This window comes from Myxocyprinus asiaticus, chromosome 38 (assembly GCF_019703515.2).
Source record: "Myxocyprinus asiaticus isolate MX2 ecotype Aquarium Trade chromosome 38, UBuf_Myxa_2, whole genome shotgun sequence".
NCBI lineage: Eukaryota > Metazoa > Chordata > Actinopteri > Cypriniformes > Catostomidae > Myxocyprinus > Myxocyprinus asiaticus.
In genome coordinates, this window is record NC_059381.1 from 24,250,534 (window position 1) to 24,274,388 (window position 23,855).

Consider the following 23,855-nt stretch of genomic DNA (forward strand, 5'->3'; position numbering starts at 1 on the left):
ATGGCAAACAAACAAAGACAAAGAACTAAACATAGACGCTGGTAAATGAAAACAACGACAGGATGAGGGTAAAGACCAACAATATATTAGGATGGGCGTTAGGCCTATTTATGGGTCTACCTGCAGGAAGGTGAGCGCACAGTGCGTGTGCGGAACAGACAGCCGGTGTCGGCGCCTCCCTCATTTGTCGACTGTTCCTCCCCCAACCCACAATATGGATCATCGAGGTCCACCTGCGCTCTTTACTTGACTTTATTCTAACGTCATTTCCGTGAGGTCGCTTTTCAGAAAAGTAAGAACATTATAGTGTGTTCTAAAAGCTACCCAGGGTTTTCGATGAAACCATTAAGTGAACAATGTAGCGAGCATCCGAAGAAAAGTGCCGCCGTGTCCGCTGGGGAGATGCCGAGTGAGGAGGCGAGAACAGCAGCACCTGGAAACGGTGTAACTGCGAGCACAACACCTAGCAGAGAGGTACTTAAAATACTTACAATACTTTAGTTTGAACCTGAAATAAAGATGTTTTTTTAAGTTATAGATATTTGAGTTTTGAATGAAACTATCGTTTGAGTAGGCTATCTGTTGATTTGCTGGTCTGTCGTGGTAACACAACCCGTCTGTCCTCATTCCTGTTCATGGCTGCGTTTCATCGTGCTGAACACTTTTTGCTATCGCAGTGGTTAGGAAGTGTTACCAAATGTGTGTTAGGACAAATTCTAGGGAACTAAAAGACAATTTACATGCACAATTTTAGGAAGCCAAATCGACATTATTGCTGAAAAAAATTACATGAAAATAAAATTTGAAGTTTAATTTACCTTTGTGTTAAAATAATAGCATAGATAACATCTCATTACTATTACCAGACTCTGTTGTCCTCCATGCAACCTTTTTCAGAAGCTTGTCGCTGTTAAGGGGCCGTTCACACCGAAAACGTTTTGTGTCCATCTGCGCTGAATTGTTTTCTATGTAAACATGCGTCTAGATGGACGTCTTCGACTTTTGCGTATCAGCGTCTTGAGCAGATCGTCGCGTTTTTTAGACGCTTAAAATCTCAGTTGATCCTTGTCAATAGGCTATTTAATGGTAGTATCACATGCAATTTCCAGGGAAATTTTTAAATGTAAAATTGCTAATTATTTCCCATTAGGATCAGTTGAAGAATTTACATTTTCAAGGTTTCATATAAGATTGTCCATCGAGTATACCTGGTTAAGGCACTTGTGGTACAGTGCTTTAAAGTTAGTATGGAAGATAACTGTATTTTTTTTTTTTTTTTGAAAGAGTGCCCCTTAGACTATTAATAATCTGTTTTGGGAATGTCCTGAAGAACAAGTCTTTTGGAGAGAATTAAAAAATTATTTCCAAAAAGAAGCCAAGATTGTTTTTTGAAGAAAGTGATGTATTGTTAAAGTATATCTCAGTTGTTAACGATAAGAATTTGGTATTTATATGTGATTTTAATTATTATTATGGCTTGTTATTCTAAAGTTAAATGGACTAAAAGAATACCTGTATTTGGAAAAATTTAGAATAGCAATGTAAACATACTTGGAAACGATATCTAGAAGTAAACATCTGAAAGCAATACAAACTATGCAACTGTTTACTATGTACAACATTTTTCTACTGTATAATGTCTTTTGTTGCTTCAATTTCATGTCATTTGTTTCTCATATCTGATGTGTATTGTTATATGTATTCTTGTTTGTACAATTTGAACTGTTTTCAATAAAATTTAATAAACTTCAAAAAACACATCTCGAGGTCTTCGTGTTCGTCTGCGTTGCGCTGGGTCTAGCTTTTTTTTTTTTTTTAGCTCAAGAATGTGTTTGGTTTGAACATCCCCTTATTCGTCATCCATATTTTAGGCTATCAAGATGCTTCCCTTTTATCACACTGGAAAACACACAAACCGACTGACCGTTAGTTCCCCATTCTTAACAGTAGTACTGTTATTTAGTTTACAGCTGAGAAGAGTACTACTAATGTCAGTGATTAAACACAGCCATGGGAGGGTATTTATTGCTTTGATTTTTTTTTCTATACATATGGGATACAGAGAGTTGTGTTGATATGTTACATGCCATGGCTGTATTTGATCAGCTATAGAAAACTCTTGGAAATATCTTTTTGGCAGAGTCCAGCACCGCAGAATGGAATTGTGCCTTCTCGTGATGTCATCCACCCCGTGTCCCAGTCACAAGCTGAACATCAGCCTGCATCCTCTGCACCCGCTCAAGGTGCCCAGCCCCCCAGAGAACAGTGGGGTGGCAAGTACGAATTTCTGCTCTCTTGTATCGGCTACTGTGTTGGCCTGGGGAATGTCTGGAGGTTCCCTTATCTCTGCTACAGAAACGGAGGAGGTCAGTGACAGTAAACATGAAAAATCTGCAAAGAGCTTTTAGGATGGATAGATATAGCTTTTATTTTGTGGCTGATTTGGGTTCTAAAACACAAGCTATTTATCAGTGTAACACCCAAAATATCAGTGGATCTCTAATCTATCCCTCTCCAAAACTGGATTTCTCCCCCTGTACTAGAGAGGGCACATTCCTGCTTAAAATATTTGCTTAAACCAAGCTGGCCAAAAAAAATTTGCAATGTAAAGATGGCTGGTAATACAAATGAAGTCATCTGGTCCAGGGTTGTTGGAAGGTGATGTAGACATGCACTGGCATTTCAGGCTGAGCTTAGTGTAGATTGCAGGTGTTATATTTCATGTTATAGTAATTAATTCAAACACTAAATGAGAATGGAGAGACAGAATGAATCATGATAAACTATGATAGAATATGTTATTGTGCTAGTATGTTGTTCTGCTAAGCATGAATGTTATTCATGGATGAATAGCACTGAGTCTAAACTATGTGACAGGGCATATAGCTAAATAAACCAAAGAAAAAGACTGAGAACCAGCCACAGTTGTTCCCTTTCTCTCACATACACATCCATGCATGCATACACAGTCTGACTCAGATCTGTCTTAGTTCTTATAATCCTGTTAAACTGAATTGTTGTGTTCTGTTAAATCCAGAATTAACAGCAGTAAACGGTGATGTTTTTATTATTTGCTATATATGTACAGAGACCTACAGTATTTATAATTTGTATTGGATTGATTGAAGAGAAATGTGTGAATACAAATTCTGAAGAGAAAATCTAGAGTGACCGACTGCATTTACATGCACAATAATACGCTTATAACAACCTATAATCAGTTTATTAAAAAAATCAGACAACGCAAGAAAAACATGTTTATATGAGATTTGAAATCACAGGTTATTCTCTGCTTTTGACGTCAAAAGGTAAACAGTCATGTGCACAACACTTGCACACATTAGATTCACCGGTAAGAATGGCAGTAAAGGTGTTAACATGCAGAGCGAAATCGGGGTAATGGGCAAAAATCTACATGTGCCGCTTGGTTTTTGCTTGACATCCTGAGACCCGAGCATGACTGCTGTGTGTATTTTCCATTTACCTTTTTGATTTGTAATTAGTAGCACCTTATAAACATGCAAAATAATAATAATTTTCTAGAGCAAATAGTTTTCCTAAAAATGTATGGCAACATATGTGGACAGCGGGACTAAGTTGTGAAATTTTAAATAATACCAAGCTATAGAAAGTATTTTTTTAAATAAAATTAATGATGTTCCCAGGAGTGTTGGTTATTCATGTTCTTGAGATGTTACAGACATTACATTAGAAATTAGCATAATTCATTGGATTGAATTGCTGCATAGAGTGCTGTAGGATGCTCCCTTGCTCTCTATTTAGTGAATGACTTAACCTCCAGTGTGCTGTCTACCTGCACTGGTCTCAGAACAGTTTGAAATGCATCTTATTTTCATCCAAACTCCATATAAAGCCTAGGAAAGCAAACATTTTTAGCTTTTGGATGAACCCAATGATTCTCAATGGGATAATGCACAGTAAATATAGGATTGCTAGGGAAAAAATGCACTAAAGTACACAAGTGTACATTGTGTTTAGCAGTGTGGCATTTCGCGATAAATCTCTCAAATTTAAAAAATAGCATATTGGATGAAACTAGAGACATTAATCTTTTGAATCAAACAGGTTTCAATGGGAAAAACGTAATTAGGTTTCTTACCAGATGTAGTTTTGATGGTGGTTCTCCCAAAGACAAATGCCGCTGTCATCAGCGCCATGTTGTTTTGTCACATTACTCCATACGTCTAACATTTAACTGACAGCACAGAGTCTCCTGAACTGAGATCAGTTGGTTTAAATGAATTTAAATTATGCGTTGCATATAGCAAAGACAAAATGTTCATGCATGTGTGCATAGGGTCACACAAGTTTAATTTGGTTACGTAATCGTCTTAAGGATAATCGGTGTAAGGTTGTGCAGGTAAACGCACTTTGTTCACTTTGTAAAAATGCAGTTATTGTGCAAAGTCTGTTTAATTGTATGCGTGAACCACACCTTATTTCAGCAATTAACCAGCACATACTGTTGAAACACAGAAAGTGTCTGTGGCGCTCGTCCAACCATTCTGCTGTTAAAGGATAAATCATTATGCCTAATTTGAAAAATGTAATATTTAAATAAATAGTTTTTTTTTTTAAATTGCAGAATGTAAAAAAGTGAAGTTCTAAAGTGTAATCAAGTATCCTGTTTTGCACTGCAGGCGTGTTCCTCATCCCATACTTCATCATGCTCTTCTTCACGGGAATGCCACTCTTCCTCATGGAGCTCAGCCTGGGTCAGTATGGAGCTGCAGGCCCCATCATGGTGTGGAAGTGCTGCCCTCTCCTCAAAGGTACCACTACACATGAAATTCAGCAGTTCAGTGGCTTAATATAGTCATGCTTTGTAAATTGTTCTGTGATTATGTAAATTTGTTTTTGGATTTTAATCATTATTCACTGATTGTCAAGTCATGGAGTTGCACTTTGTGTAAGAATAATAATCTATCCTTGTGTAAGGTAATAATCAGTAATTAATGCAAGACTAAACAAACAAATGGCTGGGATATGGAGATGATGTTCTGTTTTCCTGATCTCATTGCAGGTATTGGCATAGGGATGCTTTGTGTGTCCACACTTGTGTGTCTCTATTATAATGTCATTATTGCTTGGACATTCTACTACCTGGGCAGTTCTTTCCAGAGTCCTCTACCATGGTCATGTGATGCCCTTCATAATCTTGCTCTTTGTGGAGTGAGTATTATTTTTCTGCTCAAAATCTGCTGTATGTCAGTCTGTCTGTCAAAAAAGCTAATTTTACCTCTTTGCTCTACAGAACAAAACAAATGCAACTCAACGCACACAAAGTCCCTCTGAGGTCTTCTGGAAGTAAGTATTCTTGGTTATAATGATTAATAATGCCACACTGATTTTCATTTTTGTTGTTTAATGTATAATATATGATACAAAAATTTGTGGTAAACTGCAAAAGTGACCTCAAGGATATTTTAAAACTTTTGTTGTAACCTAATTTGTCAGGTTGATTTAGTCAGATTAAAGGGATAGTTCACACAAAAATGAAAATTCTCTCATCATTTACTCACCCTCATGCCATCCCAGATGTGTATGAGTTTTTTTCTTTGCTGAATACAGACAAAGATTTTTGGAAGAATATTTCAGCTCTGTAGATCAGTACAATGCAAGTGAATGTGATCAGATCTCTGAAGGTCCAAAAAACAGACATTCAGCATAAAAGTAATCCATACGACTCCAGTGGTTTAATCCATGTCTTCAGAAGCGATATGATAAGTGTAGGTAAGAAACAGATGAATATTTAAGTCTTTTTTTACTGTAAATCTCCACTTTCACTTCCACATTCTTCTTATGTTTTTTTGGGGGGGAGGGGACAGCCACCTAATGGTTAAAAAGGACTTTTCAAAATTGATCTGTTTCTGACTATCATATCTCTTCAGAAGACAGTCTTATATCTTCTGGAGTCTTATGGATTACTTTTATGCAGCCTTTATGTGCTTTTTGGAACGTCAGGGTTCTGGTCACCATTCACTTGCATTGAAAGGACCTACAGAGCTGAGATATTCTTCCAAAAATCTTTGTGTTCAGCAGAAGAAAGAAACTCATACACATCTGGGATGGCATGAGGGTGAGTAAATGATGGGAGAATTTTCATTTTTGCGTGAACTATCCATTTAAATAAAATTTTTGATTGGAATTTAGATTTAGTTAATTTAGATGTTACCGGGGCCTGGGTAGCTCAGCGAGTAAAGATGCTGACTACCTCACCTGGATTCACAAATTCGAATTCAGGGCATACTGAGTGACTCCAGCCAGGTCTCCTAAGCAACCAAATTGGCCCGGTTGCTAGGGAGGGTAGAGTCACATGGGGTAACCTCCTCGTGGTCGCTATAATGTGGTTCGCTCTCAGGGGGCGGTAACGTGCTCAACAAGCCACGTGATAAAATGCGTGGATTGACGGTCTCAGACGTGGAGGCAACTGAGATTCGTCACTACGCCACCACGAGGACTTAGAGCGCATTGGGAATTGGGCTTTCCAAATACGGGAGAAAAGGGGGGGTGGGGGGGATTTTTTTAGATGTTACCACATTCAGCACATTTGTTAGCTTGCCTGACAAAACATTTTTACAATATAGAGTACAAGCCACTTATTTTGTATTTTGTTAGGAATCTCAGTAAACATGACTGTTGTACACTGTAGGAAGTGCTATTCTGGAATTGTTACTTGAAAGATCTATTTTTACTTGATGTAGCCTTTTAATAATTGTTTGTTGATAGTTAGTAAACATTTTTGGAATAAGTGTATGAAACTCTGTTCTCATCCTTGAACCTAAAAATACCAGAGTTAGAGGTGATATAATGTTCAGCAAACATGCATCCAAGTCCAAAGTAATGCTGTTACAGAGACATGCTCACAGACATGTATGTTGCATCTATGCAAAGTGTTCTGTGGTGCGATCTGTTCAAATTTACTTCCAAAACCACTTGCAGTCATATGTTGTTAATATGCAATAAAGCCAGTGGGAAAATACTGCTGGTTGAAAATGAAACGCCATTAGACACTGTGAGTGTGTGTGTTTGTATGTTCCAGTGTAAAGGTTCTGGGTGTGGTTAACAGTGAGGGGCTGCATAATCCTGGCCCAGTGCGTTGGCCTCTAGCTCTCTGCTTGCTGGCTGCCTGGCTTGTCATTTTCCTCTGCATGCTCAAGGGCATTCGCAGCTCTGGCAAGGTAAGACCTGACCCAGCCACACCTTAACATCTTAAAAGAGGACAGATCATGATTCAGAAAGCATCCAGTTGGCTCTGTTCCTGATGGGAAAGTAGGTGTGGACTTCATTTGGGATGGTGTTGATTTTATAGCAGAGGAGTGTAATCGGGTAAGATTGGGCCGGAATGGTCTGGAATGGCATTCCAGTGCTTTCAATTCAAAGGAAGAAAAAAAAACAAAAAAAAAACTGGTGGCTTGTTTGTCAATCGATTTACATTTATTTTTCACACTGGTCCAGTTTTTGTTTTATCCATTTCAAACATTCCATCTCTATTTATCGAGTGTAGTTGTAAAAAACAGACGCTGGTCAAGGTGGCATATTCGAGAGTGGCACTGTAAAACAGCACAAGACAGCATGCCCTAGCAAAGACTATACTACTGGACCAACACACTAAAAATGTTTCAGTGTTATATTCATATTTATCTACAATATGTGTGTAGGCCTACTCTTTTTGATTAAGTGTAAATTTTATTCTGTGTTTCTTTTGGAAATGTTTTTTTTTTTTCCTAATATACAGTGTGGTCCACTAATGGAAATAGTGAAAATGCCTCTATTTTAATCTAATTTATAATTTATTAGAACTATTTTCATTACAAATTATATTATCAGCATACATATACATATATGGTTGCATTCATTTTTGAAAGCGAGGAGTGGGGTGCAAAATCACCACGCAATGCTCCAGGCAGAATGCTTAAAAAACAGCACAGATCAGAGATGTCTATGGCAAGCCAAATAGTCTTTTAATCATTTGAAGGATATGAATTGTTGATATCAACAAACAATTCTACAATTCAATACAATACAATTCTAAAAACAAATCGTTTTTTTACTAGTGCAAATGTAATTACTGATGTAAAAAATGAGCGTTCCCTTTCAAAAATGGAACTTGACGCTGCGTCATGATGCTGCAGCTGTGGGGACTCCTTCCAGGAGGCTTTACCTTGAAACCCTATACCATCACGGCAATTTGATTTGCTGGAGACACTTGGTGCTCCACCCACGCTCGCGTACTGTGCGAATATAAGGCAGTGCCAGTGACACATCCACAGAATTTTCCTCTTTCAGGATGCGTGACGATCTCTTGTGCTTCTGAAACCCTACAATTGCTTAAGCTGTTCTTATTTGCACCCGGTCAGCGAGACTATCCTTTCTTCTCCCTGTGTGCTACAGCAAGTAAGTGGACATCTGAAAAACACTTCCGTGTTTACATAGCAGTGTGTTTCTTATTGTTTTCTGGTTTTCAGAAAATGTTCACATCACATCCGCTGAAAAAAAACTGTCAGAGCTGAAGATAAGGAGAAAGCTGTTTTGTTAGACACCCCGGTGGGTCAGCAAGGTTTCTTTGGGGATGCAATCGAAGCATTCACCGAGAGATTTCATGCAGCTAAGAGAAGATCGATGGCCTACAAGCATATCTTACCCAAGCGGGTGGCAGTATGGACCAGTCGGTCCGCTCACACTCTTTGTCGGGACAGCATCCAGCCAAGTACAGGGCGCCAAATCGATCCATTTCTCCTAGTAACGTCGATAGGGAACTGCCGGTGAGTGGTCTGGTACAGGGCTTGGCGACATGACGAAAGGTGGTCTTTCCTTGCCCTCAACCCGGTGGCAAAGTTCTGGCTGGGTGAAGGCCGCACTCCTGATGCTTTGATACAAGCAGTGCGGGTACTCAATGCAGTCCCCGCCCCAAGCCTTTCGCTCTCTCCACACAAGGTTGCCGGGATCGGAAATGCATATCCCTGTTATTAGAACCTGCAAACCCAGTTGTGTCTGCTCGGGGCATAAGCATGATCACAGGAGTAAGCAATTCAGTCACAACTGTCCATTCCCCAGAGTGGGAAAGGAACTAAATACCAGTAGGTTCAGACCAACCTCTGTCCACTGGCCCGCTATCTGGACAAATGGCCCAGGCTTCCGGGAATATCCAGATGGGTGCTGAGCACAATCCAAAACGGTTATGTGCTCCAGTTTGCAAGGCTGCCATGATTCAACAGCGTTCACACCTCCACTGTGCTGGTGCGAGACGCATCAATCTTATGTTCAGAGATAAAATCTGTTCTTGCCAAAGGTGCAGATTGTGTATGCAGGCGATGAACGGAAAGGCTTTTACAGCCGGTATTTTCTGGTCGCCAAGAAGGACGGTGGTGTGCAACCAATTCTGGATTTGAATCGGACACTCAGGAAGTCTCCATTCAGAATGGTGACTCAGAGACAGATTGTGTCTCGGATCCATCCCTTGGACTGGTTTGTGTCAGTAGACCTGAAGAATGCCTACTTTCACGTGCACATTTTTTCGCATCACAGGCCGTTCCTCAGGTTTGCCTTTGATGGCACAGCATAACAATTCAAGATCCTACCCTTTGGACTGTCCCTGTCTTCTCGCACATTTACAAAATATGTAGACACAGCGCTTGTTCCACTGAGGCTTAGAGGCGTGCGTGTACTGAACTACCTCGACGAGGTAGTTCTTATGGCTCAATCGCTGGACTTAATGTGCGAGTACAGAGATACAGTTGCTGACACACTTGGAGTGGCTGGGACTCAGGGTCAACTGGGCAAAGAGCATGTTGGCAGCCAGTCAGCAGGTTTCATTCATGGGTATGAAACTCTATTTTGTGTCCATGAGAGCTCGTCTCAGGGACAAGTGTGCTCCGTCCATTCTTCGGAACTTGATAGGGTTCAAGTTAGGAGAGACCTGCCTGTTGCGACAATTCCAGGGAATGCTGGGCCTGCTGGCAGCAGCAGCCTCAGTTACAACACTGGGCTTGCTACACATGAGACCTCTCCAGTGCTGGCTCAACACGAGGGTACCTCATCATGCTTGGCGGGAAGACAGCTTTCCTATTCTAGTGACACGTCGCTGCTTAGCCATGCTCACCATTTGGAAAAAACCCCAGTTTTTTCAGGTGGGTGTTGTCAAGTAGGCAGTCACAAGGTTGTCACTACGGATGCATCCAGCACAGGTTGGGAAGCCTTGTGCAACAGAAGCCCTGCGTTCAACACATGGGCAGGTGCACAGACATAGTGGCACATAAATTGCCTGGAACTGTTGGCTGTCTTTCTGGCCTTAAGGGCGGAACTGCACAAATGTTCGAAACGGATAGCACGACAGTAGTGGCATACTTAAACTTGAGGGGGGAGTTCAGTCATACCCAATGCTAATTTTGGCATGCCGGATTCTCCTCTGGAGTGAGGTATTTCTCCTATCTATCGTTCAGTGCACACCCCGGGCCACCTGAACAGTGCGGCAGATTTGCTTTCACATCATGGTGTCAGGCCAGGGGAATGGAGACTCCATCCTCAGATAGTACAGAATATTTGAGAGGTATTTGGGAAGGCCCAGGTGGACCTGTTTGTGTTCCTGGAAACCGCTCATTTTCGCCTTTTGGTACTGCCTTTCACAGGCTCTTCTGGGCTTAGATGGTCTAGCCCACAAATAGCTGGCTATAAGCAAATATGCATTCCCTCCAATTCGCTTGCTACACCAGGTGTTGTGCCGCATAAGTGAGGATGAGGAAATGGTGTTGCTACTTGTGCCCAAATGGCCAAACTGCCACTGGTTCCTGGGGGTGATGGAGCTGCTGGATGCTCAACCATGGGAGATTCCTCTGAGGAAGGATCTGCTCTCGCAGGGTCAAGGCATGATCTGGCATCCCTGGCCAGACCTGTGGAGGTTGAATGTCTGGCCCCTGAACTCATCTGCCTTGACTGTATTGTCACAGCAGGTCCTGCACACCATCTTACAGGCCAGGGCCCCCTCAACGAGGTGGCTGTATGCCTTAAATTGGCAGAGCTTTGCTTGCTGGTGTTCCTCCAGGGGTGAGGACCTACAGCATTGCTCGGTACAGACGATACTCTGCTTTATGCAAGAGCATTTGGATGCAGGACTTACTCCATCCATGCTCAAAATGTATGCGGCTGCTATAACAGCATCACATGACACCTGTGATGGTTTGTCAATAGGCAAACATCTTTTGGTCAGTCAATTTTTGTGGGGTGCGAGAGAGTTGAGACCCTCTCGACCCACTACCATCCTGGTCTGGGACATAGCGTTCGTATTGAAAGCACTTATGGGTTCCCCGTTTGAGCCACTGGAGCAAGTAAGCTTATGCATACTCTCACTAAAGACTGTGCTGCTACTTGCCTTGGTATCAGTCAGACGCATAGGGGACCTTGATGTCTTGTCAGTTAAGAACTCATGTTTGGAGTTTGGACCGGGCCTTTGAAAGGCCATTCTCAAGCTCAGAGAGGGGTATGTGCCCAAGATACTAACGGCCCCTTTTAAAATTCAGGTTATCACTCTACAGGCATTCTCTCTTCCTCCCTTTGAGTTGGATGAGGCTATACGATTGCACATGCTTTGATCAATAAGGGCTCTAAGTATATATGTTGACTGTACAAGTCAATTCAGGGTGTCTGAACAGTTGTTTGTCTGTTTTGGAAGCCCCTAGAAGGGTTCAGGCATTTCCAAGAACAGGTTATCCCATTGGGTCATTGAAGCCATTGCACTCATTTATTAGTCGCAAGGTGCACAGTGTCCTATGGGTGTGAGAGCTCATTCTACCAGGGGTATGGCCTCCTCCTGAGCATTGGCAAAGGGTGTGTCCTTACAGGATATATGTATGGCTGCAGGTTTGGCTTCCCCAAACACCTTTGCTAGGTTTTATAACCTGCAAGTTTCTTCCCTCTTTTCTCAGATCTTCTCTGGTAATGAGGGTTAGTTCAATACTGATATCAAAAATATGCATTTTTACTGGTTGTAATTCTGTGTTTGATCTCAAGAATGGACATTTGCACTAATAACCTTGTAATTATTTATATAAAAAATGAGAATTTTTACTGGTAAGAAGTGCAATGCTGATATGTGAAATTTTTAACTAGTAAAAAAAAATAATTTTTGATATCTGTAATTGCATTTTGAAAAGGAGTGAATGACAGATCATTGTGAAATTCTACTATTGAAAATGCAATTACAGATATCTAGAATTACAGTTTTTACTTGTTGAAATTACATTTTTGATATCAAGAATGTGTATTTCTGTGAGTGATGAAGTCATTTTTTTATATCAAGGATTAACATTTTTAGTACTTCAAATGTAAATGTGATATCAAAAATTAGCATGTTCACTAGTAGTTATTACATTCCTGATATCAAGAATTAGCTTTTTAACTAGCAAAAATGTAATTGTTGATATCAACAATTCATATCCTGCAAATGATTAAAAGTCAGTTCGGCTTGCCATTGATGTCTGTTTGAATGTGTATGGTGGTAGTGGCGATGCATTAAATAAATGTAATTTATTGATGCAACTTTTCCAATAGGGTTTTACGGTACAAACTGTCCGACAGCTAGCTTGCTGTCACCACTCTAATTAAAGCACCGCCGCTTTAATTTTAAAACATAAAAAATGAAAAATATATGAATAAAAGATTATATAAAGATAAACTTGTCAATCCCACTAAAGGACTTGTCGGTTGGCTTTAATTTGAATAATAATAGGCTAAACTTTGTTTTTACTATATATAGTGCCTTTAAATGTAACTTCTCAAGACACTTTGCATGGTAAAAACAAGGTAATACATTTTTTTTTAATATAGACATGTAAAAAGTAAAGCAATAAAGTAAATTTTTTCTGAAAAAATAGTTTTTTACATGATTTACATGAACTAAGATTCATAGCCACGAATCTGTTTTCACCTGTTTCGAGTTCCACAATTTTGGGACAAGAGACCGGATTAAGATTGGATTTAAATCAGCTGTTGTGCCCAGAGCATATGATAAAATTATTAAAACTATTCCAAACTCACCCTTTTTTATTTTGCCTCTGCTGACAGGTGGTGTATGTGACTGCCACCTTCCCATATTTTGTACTTGTGGTCCTCATCATCAGAGGGGCAACCCTGGAGGGCTCTCTAAATGGCGTAGCCTTCTACCTCACTCCAAACTGGGTTCATTTGGCCGACGCACAGGTACCATTTCGCTCACACCATCAACTCTATGAAAGCAACAGTTTTTAATTTCCTTTATTGTATGTGGAATAAGGTTAATGATTGAGTAATGATTTCCTGTCATTGTAGGTTTGGAATGATGCTGCATCACAGATCTTTTACTCACTTGGTATTGGGGTTGGTGGGCTACTGTCAATGGCCTCTTACAATAAATTTGACAATAATGTCATCAGGTTAGGCCTTATTATGAAAAGATTGTTATTGTTTTTTTGCCCTTTATGCAAAAAAAGAAAACCAGTAAAGCTAGATTGTCTGGTCTCATGTAAAAACTATTTGCATTTCTTCCAGAGACACTCTGATTATCACTATAGGAAACTGCACTACCAGCTTTTTTGCAGGCTTTGCCATCTTCTCTATCCTGGGTCACATGGCTTGGAGGAAAGGTGTGCCTGTGGGTGAAGTGGCAGACACGGGTACTTTCTGTTCAGCCTGTCATGTTACTTCTCTATTTTGATATTCCAGCTCACTATACATTCACCTCAGGAAGTGATTTACAAGCATTCAAAACACTTTCTATATCCTTAAATTATTTTCTGCAACAGATAGATAGATAGTTTATTCTTTTTCAAGAGCATTTGATTTTGTCTTTCCTTTCCAGGTCCTGGTCTGGCATTTGTTGCCTATCCAGAAGCCCTGGCCCTTCTGCCTGGATCCGTGTTTTGGTCCATTCTTTTTTTCCTAATGCTCTTTATGTTGGGAGTGGACACACTGGTAAGAGACTACAGTCCATTCAAATTCTGTCACACATTTACCTTCCTCTTTCCTTTGCTACATTTTTCATAATCAACATTTCTGACAACAGATACGAAATGTGAGTTCATGAAACAACTGTGTTCAGAATGTAGATTTGTCAACAGTGATGTGTGAAATTGCCTTGTACAGTCTGCCTTGCCTCAGAGCTTTCAGTAAATGTGCATGAGCACACAGTGGGTTTCCTTCCTCTATCTTTACTTCAAATTCATGTCTCTTTTCTCTCTCTCAGGTTTAGTTTAAGTTTGAGAGTAATAATGCTAAATCAGAATGAGCTTTATTGCCAAGTATGCTTACACATACAAGGAATTTGTCTTGGCGACAGAAGCTTCCAGTGCACAAACAATACAACGGCAAGATGGAGATAATAATAAAAAAATAGAATAAAAATAAAAAGTGAATAGAAAATATAAGTATATATAAATACTTATGTAAATGTCCTGGTTACTTTCGTAACCTCCGTTCCCTGATGGAGGGAATGAGACGTTGTGTCAATGTAGTGACACTAGGGGTCACTCTTGGGAGCCCCAAACACCTCTGCTTTTGAAAAAAGGCCAATGGGAATTGGCGAGTGGAATTTGCATGCCACTCCCCCGGACATACGGGTATAAAAGGAGCTGGTATGCAACCAACCACTCATTCAGGTTTTGTATTGAGGAGCCGAGACGAGGTCCCGGCCATTTCAGCGGGTAGTTCAGCATTGTGGCAAGAGGGACACAACGTCTCGTTCCCTCCATCAGGGAACGGAGGTTACGAAACTATCTAGGACGTTCCCTATCTGTCACTCACTCGATGTTGTGTCCATGTAGTGACACTAGGGGTCCCTATACAAAACGCCACGACTACTGAACTGTGTTACGTGAACTAGCCGTGCGAGACGGGCAGACCTCTGTGTGCCTCGTAGCCAGCGCACCAGGCCGTCACGTAACCTCCCCCAATGCTCTTATTAGTGTCGAACGGTCCTTCAGGAACAAGTCGACTGCCCAACAGATAGGGAAAGGCTAGCCCAGCCGTGGCATCTTTTCCTCTTTTTTTTTTTCTCCCCAAAAAGAGTGGAATTTGTTAACCGACTGGGGACCATAAGTGTCTATGTCAGGGGGTGTCACTCCCAAGGGGAAGACACCGCGGAGACCACACCCCGCCCAGAGAGGTATTTCGAGTGGAAATACGTCACATGGTCTTTCCATGTCTTGTCGGAAGTATGTCATGTGGAGAAGTCACCTGGTAGGTCTTACCCGAGGGGGGAGGAGTTTCTACAAGCATGGTGACCGGGGGCAGAGGGGCCTCTGCCCGAGGAAGACACAGTTTACCGACAGGGAAATGATTTAGTGGAAGATATATCACATGGGGTCACCTATGGGGAACCAGCGCATGTGGAGCACCTACCCTAGTACAGGGCTTAGTTAGCACATGTACTGGGCCGGCAGCGAGTTTCTCTGCAAACTCGTCTGCCACAGGGCTAAGGAGGAATATCATCCAGGGATCACAACTTGTGAACATGACTGGGAGTCAAAGGCGCACATCTTCACCTCAGGGGAGGGGAAAGGCGCTATACGCAAGCGGTACACCCGGCCAGCTGTCCTGGAACTTACCTGTTCAGACCGGACAACACACGGGACGAAACCGGCTCAACCCGGAGATTATAGAACCTTGCAAAGGTGTTGGGTGTCGCCCAGCCCGCTGCTCTGCAGATGTCTGCCAAAGAGGCATCACTGGTCAGGGCCCAGGAGGCCGCTACACTCCTAGTAGAGTGGGCTCGTAGCGCCACGGGGGGGCGGCACGTCCTGAGCATGATATGCCATCACGATGGCGCCAATGACCCAGTGGGCGATCTTCTGTTTGGAGACAGCGCTTCCTTTCCACTGTCCACCAAAGCAGACAAAGAGCTGCTCGGAGCTTCTAATGCTCTGCGTGTGATCCAAATAGATGCGTAAAGCATACACCGGACACAGCAACGCCAAAGCTGGGTCTGCCTCCTCCTGGGGCAGCGTTTGCAGGTTCACCACCTGATCCCTAAACGGGGTCGTGGGAACCTTGGGCACATAGCCCGGTCGGGGTCTCAGGATCACTTGAGAGTAGCCCGGACCGAACTCCAGGCACGTTTCGCTGACAGAGAACGCCTGCAGGTCCCCTACCCTCTTGATGGAAGTGAGCGCAGTCAGGAGGGCAGTCTTCAAAGAGAGTGCCTTAAGCTCAGCTGACTCCAGGGGCTCGAAGGGGGCTCCCCGTACACCCCGAAGGACTACAGAGAGGTCTCATGAGGGGATGAGATGTGGTCTGGAGGGATTCAACCTCCTAGTGCCTCTCAGGAACCTGATGATCAGGTCGTGCTTCCCTATGGACTGAACGTCCACTGTGTCGTGGTGTGGGACAGCCGCCCCTCCAGCCTCTCCTGCAGGAAGGAAAGCACTGATCGACTGCACATCTCTGGGGGTCTTCGCGTCGGGAAGAACACCACTTAGCGAACAGACGCCACTTCAAAGCATACAGGCGCCTCGTAGAGGGAGCCCTAGCCTGAGTGATTGTGTCTACCACCGCAGGTAGTAGGCCACTTAGGTCTTCCATGTCCCGTCCAAGGGCCAGACATGGAGATTCCAGAGGTCTGGTCACGGGTGCCAGATGGTGCCCCGTCCCTGAGAAAGAAGGTCCTTCCTTAGGGGAATTCGCCGGGGGGGCTGACACGAGGAGCGTGAGGTCCGAGAACCACATCTGGGTGGGCCAGTAGGGTGCTACTAGGACGACCTGCTCCTCGTCCTCCCTGACCTTGCACAGGGTCTGTGCAAGTAGGCTCGCTGGGGGAAACGCATATTTGCGTAGTCCAGGGGGCCAGCTGTGTGCCAACGCATCTATACCAAGGGGTGCCTCGGTCAGGGCGTACCAAAGCGGGCAGTGGGAGGATTCCCGGGAAGCAAACAGGTCTACCTGTGCTCGACCGAATCGACTCCAGATAAGCTGGACCGCCTGGGGGTGGAGTCTCCACTCTTCCCTGAGGGTAACCTGTCGTGACAGCGACAGTGTTTAGGTTTTAGGTGGCTTGTAGCGACTTGAGGTGCTGCTGACTCCAGAGGAGGAGACAGCGGGCGAGTTGTGACATACAATGGGAGGGTAAACCACCTTGATGGTTGATGTATGCTACCATCGCCGTGTTGTCTGTCCGGACCAACACGTGCTTGCCCTGGATCAACAGCTAGAACCTCAGCAGGGCGAGCAGTACTGCCAACAACTCGAGGCAGTTGATGTGCCAATGCAGCTGCGGGTCAGTCCAGGAGCTGGGGTGCCAAACCTGCGAAAATGGGACGGTGGAAGGTGGTCGTGATGACAGCCGTGCACACCTGACATGTGACCCAGAGAGCAAGGAAATCACTCTTTTGTTGAAGTTTTGGGTAGCGCAGCCTCTTGGGCATGCGGCGAAAAGATTCTCCTCCCGGCTCTCCACCGGGGGATGGAGTGGTCTGGCTACCAGCTCCGTAGAAGCGGATCTCCTCGTCCCTGGGTCGCCCATCTTAGGGGCACGGGGGCGGGCTGCGGCGGAGCCGGTGCTGTTGCTGCAGGAGGACGCCCTTGGTGACGAGCAGACGGGGTGCGGGGTCTTGAGCCGCACTGGGGCAGGATGTGTTGAATGGCCTCCGTCTGCTGCTTCACCGCCGAGAACTGCTGGACAAAGTCCTTAATGGTGTCGCCGAATAGGCCAACCTGGGAGATGGGGGCGTCAAGGAACCGTGCCTTGTCGGCCTCTCTCATCTCGACCAGGTTGAGCCAAAGGTGGCGCTCCTGGACCACCAGGGTGGACATTGCCTGCCCGAGAGACCGCGCCGTGACCTTCGTCGCCCGGAGAGCGAGGTCGGTCACCGAACTACCCTCGTGCAGCTCTTTTAGCGCCTTGGCTTGGTGAACTTGCAGGAGAGCCATGGCGTGCAGGGCGGAGGCGGCTGTCCAGCAGCACCGTAGGCCTTAGCCGTCAGGGACAACGTAAACCTGCGCTCTAACTCATCATCTTCCCGGGCTCCGAATAAGAGGTCGAACTCGCCGTGAGACGAGCCGGCGGTCTCATCCGAGAGCCCGACTGGGGCAAGCGAGCATGCTGGGGAATGGGAGGTCCATGGGGAGCAGAGGTGCTCCCACTGAGGTCCCCAAATTGCCCCCAGTGCTAACCGGCACGGCCTCATACCCGTAGGTAGAAAGACCGAGGCGGGGAGCCGCTGGGGTGGCTTGCTATCTTACGAATGCAAGCCGCGACCTCAATGTTGCCATGGTCATGTTCTCACAATGAGGACAAGACCCATCCACGAACAATGTCTCCGCGTGGGCAGCGCCTAGACACGTCAGAAGCGGAGAGATAATGACCGCAACCAGGAATAACACACAAACGGAAAGGCATCTTTAAAAAGATGTTCCGTGTGTGCCACTCTTTTAGAATGAAAATATACTCTTTTTAGAATATACTCTTTTTGTTATTCTGCCGAAGCGCCCAGGGGTGTTCTCTGCACTCCACGGGTGCAGAGGGGGAGAAGCCGCTTGAAATGCGCCGTAAAATCCAGCAGATGAGGTGAATGAACTCGCGGATGAATTCAGCTTCAATGAATAGAACCGCTCGACTCCAAAGAGAAAATCTGAATGAGTGGTTGCATACCAGCTCCTTTTATACCCGTACGTCCCAGGGAGTGGCATGCAATTCCACTCGCCAATTCCCATTGGCCTTTTTTCAAAAAGCAGAGGTGTTTGGGGCTCCCAAGTGTGACCCCTAGTGTCACTACATCGACACAACATTGTGTGAGTGACAGATAGGGAACAGTAGATACTTTAAAGGAAATCCTCATGTCGCTCCAAACCCATATGACTTTCTTTCTTATGCGGAAAATCCAAAATCAAAAAATGTCATGAATATCTTGGTCCGTCTTTTCAATACAATGGCAGTTGATGATGACTCACTTTAAAGCTTTAAAAAGGACCTTCTGTTGTTTTTAACGCTAAACAATGCAAGCTTCTCTCAAAGCATATTATTAAGCCAATGACAAGCTTAGAAAGGAGACTCTTGCTATTGTGATTTGCTCTCTGTCTTGATAGTTTGGTAACATGGAAGGCATCTGTACAGCTGTGCTGGATGAGTTTCCTCAACTGAGATCCAATCTGAAGTACAAGACGCTGTTCCTGGCGGCACTCTGTTTCAGTTTCTATCTGATGGGCTTGCTACTTATCACTGATGTAAGAGGAACACTGAGAAATACACCTCCATATTTCCTCTTTCACATAAGCTCTATTTATGGTGCAAAAACAGTGTTGGACACTTTTATAAATGGTTTAATAACATTTGTTGTTTAATATCATATTTAATAAACACTTCCATTTTCCATTCATATTTTTCATTAGTGATACTGTTTTGTGGGTTTGTTGTTGTGTCATGTCTCCTTTTTGGGTTTGTGTGTTTCATCACAGGGAGGGATATACTGGTTCACCCTCATAGACTCCTTCAGCACCAGCTTTGGTCTCATCATTATCACTCTCTTCATGTGCATTGGCATCTCATTCTTCTATGGTACACTCTCATTTACTTCCTAATGGGTGGTGGTAGCATAGTAGTCAAATATTTTCAAACACCGGAAGGGGTAATCTATGGCCTGAAGAATAGCTGTGGTCACCATTTTGCCATAGTGCCCTGATTATTCTATATAAAGAATGAGTCTGGGTAATATTTCCCCCTAAAATAAAAAGAAAACATGTATACAAAATTAGATTTTTCTTAAAGAAAATTAAGCTAATTTTTTAAGACCATTAATATTTGCATTTGTCAATTTTCATCGCTGTAATTTCAGTAATTTAATTCTGATTACCGCAATGGGTAAAAAACTATGATTAAAGCTAAAGTGTGTAACTTTTTTTCCTGTGTTAAAATACTTTCTCATATCGTAGCTTAAAAGGATAGTTCACCCTAAGATGAAAATTCTCTCATCATTTACTCATCCTCATGCCATCCCAGATGTGTATGACTTTCTTCTGCTGAACACAAACAACGATTTTTAGAAGAATATCTCAGCTCTGTAGGTCCTTACAATGCAAGTAAATGGTGGCCAGTAAGTAGGCCATTCATTGCTGTCTCTGTGAATTTTTATTTTTTTATTTTTTTGGCGACCCATCTCGAGAGGCAATAACATTGACTTGACCAATTGCGCGAGTTGGGGGCTGGACTATCTGTTTGATCAACATCGGACGGGGGGCGTTTTCAGAAAGCTGATTTGAAAACATTTCTTATTGTAATTCCGTTTTGTGGCGCAGGTTGTTGTACGCACTTCAGCTTTAATTCAATTAAGTATTTACAGTAAAAAAAAAACTAATTATTATAGTTATTACAAATGTATGAAAATAACCATTGAAGATAATGGGAATTACCTAAAACCTCAAATGTAAAATGTCTGGATGCAAAATGGTAGTGAATATTCGGAGGGAAATACACTTATTTGTCATAAAAAATTGTCACAATGCATAAGGATCCTAAAAATATGCTTAATTTTCTTCTCTTTGCTGCAAAATAGAATTTCTCTTTTTTTATGATGGGGTGATATCTGCTTGCTACTAAGTGCCTCAAACAAAACTCTTTCATGCCACGATTTAATGCCACTAAACGTGCAGACTTTGGCAAATCTGTGGTTGTGCCATCTGAGATTGAAACTACTCCATGGATATAATCCTTGTAGTAATGTCATGCAAACTGCTTTGGATAAAAAGTGTCAGCTAAATAACAATATCTGTCACATTTTCAAGGCATCTCTTTGATCCATCCTCAAGCAGCCTTATATTTCACCATTCCTGCACTTTGTGATACATATGACACAGGTGTGAAGTTGCTTATGTTTTTTTTTTTAATTTATTTTTTTTTATTACAGGAGTGAACCAGTTCTGTCAGGACATTGTGGACATGATCTGTCATTGTCCGCCCTGGTGCACAAAACTGCTGCTTTACTTCAAAGCCTGCTGGGTGGTTTTCACTCCGTTCCTGCTAATGGTGAGGGTCCTGTTTTGGTTGGGTTGTTATTTAGAATCACCGTCATCTTTTAACATATAATGGTATGTCATTACAGTTCTGCTAAAAATATTATGACTTCGATACACAGTTAAGAAATTCTCTATTCTTTCACATATATCTGCTGAAATAAATCAACTTGGTTTGCTGGTCTTAGCTGGTCTCTCCTCGTCTGTTTCATCTGGTCGACTCACGGTCTGACCAGGCTTGGAGTTCAGCAAGGATGTTTTTCTAACTTTTCTCTTGTTTTGTCTATGTAAATGTGATTTTCAATATTTATGATTTGGTAAGCTTTTTAAGGTCGTGAACAGAATTGTACTACACTTAAACACATGCACCCACAGCAAAGTGGAAACAAACACCATGTCCTGTGTCCAGTGTAATGAATAATTTAGAGAATACTCACAGTGGCTGGGACTTGTTATCCAGTTGACAATGATTTTCCCTTTCACATTTACTGAGGCCTCTGCCTTGATATTCAGAATGTTAAGAGATTGTGCTCTCTGTGCAGTTCATCCTGACTTACATCTTCATTGAGATGTACCGTACTTCGCTACGCTATGGCTCCTACGTGTATCCAACTTGGGGCAAAGCACTGGGCGTGTGTATGGGTGCCTTCTGTTGTCTGCAGATTCTCATCTGGGCCATAGTCGCCGTCAGTAAAGAGTCTGGCACTCTAAAAGACGTAAGTCACTGAAGTAGTAGTGAGCAGTGGAAGTAGTGGCTGAAGTAGTTCTAATTGGTTGATATTATATATCAGGTTAAACGTATAGAAAATGGCTCGTTCCGATTCCAAATTCTGATTGGATGAGCTGCAATCAAAGCCATTGCAAAATGATTATAGATACACACCTATGACCGCACATTCTTTATAAATGTGGCAAGTTTGTACATTGCTTGCCAACTGCAAACAGCCTACTCTTAGAATAGTGGATAACTTTATTACTTTGTGAATAATTTTGAATGCGATTCATTATTCTTAAAGGGAAAGTTCACCCAAAAATGAAAATTATTACCCTCATGCCATCCCAGATGTGGATGACTTTCTTCTGCAAAACACAAATTAAGATTTTTAGAAGAATATTTCAGCTTTGCAGGTCCAATAAGCACATAAAGGCAGCATAAAAGTAATCCATATGACCCCAGTGGTTAAATCCATGTCATTAGGAGCGACGGGTAAGAAACAGAACAACATTTTAGCCCTTTTTTACTATAAATTCTCCTTCCTGCCCAGTAGGTGGCGATATGCACAAAAAATGGAGAATCGCCAAAAACAAATGTAGAATGTGAAAGTGGAGATTTATAGTAAAAAATGACTTATTTTATGCTGCCTTTATATGCTTTTTGGACCTTCAAAGTTCTGCCCACCATTCACTTGCATTGTATGGACCAACAGAGCTGAGATATTCCTTTAAAAATCTTCGTTTGTGTTCAGCAGAAGACAGAAAGTCATACACATCTGGGATGGCATGAAAGTGACTAAAAGATGAGAATTTTCATTTGTGGCGAACCATTCCTTTAATAAATTAAACTGGTAAATGACCATTATCATGATCAGCTAGTGTACATATTAGGTCTATTCTCTAACAAGCATTTTTCTTGTTTGCGCACACAGCGTTTTAAGAAATCCATTCGTCCGCTGAACTCTTGGCGTGTAAACAACCTCAACGCCAACACTGAGGAGCAGCATGTGCAGCCCGAGAGAGTAGAGGGACCCTTCACGGTTAACCTGACTCAAGCCGACTTCACTGCCATGAACTGGGAGGCCATAAGCGAAGCATAACACTGCCTCCAGTGTTGGGAGGCTGAACTGCACCCTCTCAAATGCTCAAGTCCTAATGAGAACTTCCTGGCTGGAGAAACTGTGCACTCCTTGCCTGTACAGATTTTCAAAAAGGTGGACTGAAATGATCTTACTGTTTTGTATGACATCATTACAAAAAGCTTTATTTATGATGATTAATTCTCAGTTGATGTAGTACTGAGAGACAGGGAGACATTGTGTTCTCTGTCTGAATAATTGATGTCCAAAGAATTCTATTTCCGTCCCATTCTAATTGTCTGGTCTTTTTATGAAAAAATCATGCAGAGCGTAAAGGCATGTTTTAACACTTATAAAGAGATCTTTTTCTTCGACAGTGAATCCTACACCAAAGAGCCACATTAAAACAAGTCAATGTCTTTAGAAGACCTGATGCTGTTTAGTCAAACTGCTTATTTTAAATAACTACCGTTGTAGATCTAGTGAATAAAGTGTAGTATAAATAATATAGAACGTTAAATATATAAAGACTTGATAAGAAACTTTTTGATAATATTTGTCAAAGGCCAAGTCATACAAATAAAATCTGATGTCTTTGTGGCACAACTGAATTCTTCTTAGTAAAACTATGTACCAAAGAGAACTCAAAATAGTTTCAACATATTTCAATGTTGGACCATGGCCATGTACAGCTTGAATGAAACAGGCTTTTCAAAATTGTTTATTTGAACACCATGGCAACAATGATAATCCTGTCCTTGTTGGGGCTTTGTTGTGGATACTAATTCATAGAGCTGTCATGATTTTGCTTTTCCCAACTTGCAGTTGAGCTTACATGGTGCCTTGCTTTTTAGTGATCTGCTCCATGATGGTAGATGCAAACAAAGCTTCAGGATCCGTTAAATACACTGGATTGCAGTGCCAAAATATCTCTATTTTTGAGATATACAGTGTTATGTCTGAATATGTGAGGTATTGGGTCAGCATACAGTGTTTTTCTTCAAACAAGGATAGCTCAGCTACTTCTTGGGAAGGTTTCAAAATGACAATTTACATTTCAGTTTATTTGAGCCA

The 23,855-nt window shown here is 42.5% G+C and overlaps 1 protein-coding gene across 1 annotated transcript; it reads left to right on the forward strand.

Annotated features, from left to right (window-relative positions):
• Positions 1 to 175: 175 nt before the first annotated feature.
• On the forward strand, positions 176 to 23,663 carry LOC127429037 (sodium-dependent proline transporter-like). The gene is made up of 15 exons (XM_051677779.1): positions 176 to 474; positions 2,141 to 2,366; positions 4,662 to 4,793; positions 5,045 to 5,193; positions 5,276 to 5,328; positions 7,064 to 7,202; positions 13,081 to 13,215; positions 13,324 to 13,427; positions 13,543 to 13,667; positions 13,853 to 13,965; positions 19,069 to 19,206; positions 19,438 to 19,537; positions 20,883 to 21,001; positions 21,531 to 21,704; positions 22,635 to 23,663. Exons 1-15 carry the CDS (start codon positions 337 to 339, stop codon positions 22,800 to 22,802), a joined length of 2,013 nt encoding a protein of 670 aa, XP_051533739.1. The 5' UTR covers positions 176 to 336; the 3' UTR covers positions 22,803 to 23,663.
• Positions 23,664 to 23,855: the final 192 nt, after the last annotated feature.

Excerpts from the sequence above, each read along its gene's own strand:
- LOC127429037 (XM_051677779.1), top strand. The coding sequence starts at position 337 with ATGAAACCATTAAGTGAACAATGTAGCGAGCATCCGAAGAAAAGTGCC. Across the intron at positions 2,367-4,661 it reads CTGCTACAGAAACGGAGGAG|GCGTGTTCCTCATCCCATAC; the intron begins GTCAGTGACAGT and ends TTTGCACTGCAG. Across the intron at positions 5,329-7,063 it reads CCCTCTGAGGTCTTCTGGAA|TGTAAAGGTTCTGGGTGTGG; the intron begins GTAAGTATTCTT and ends TGTATGTTCCAG.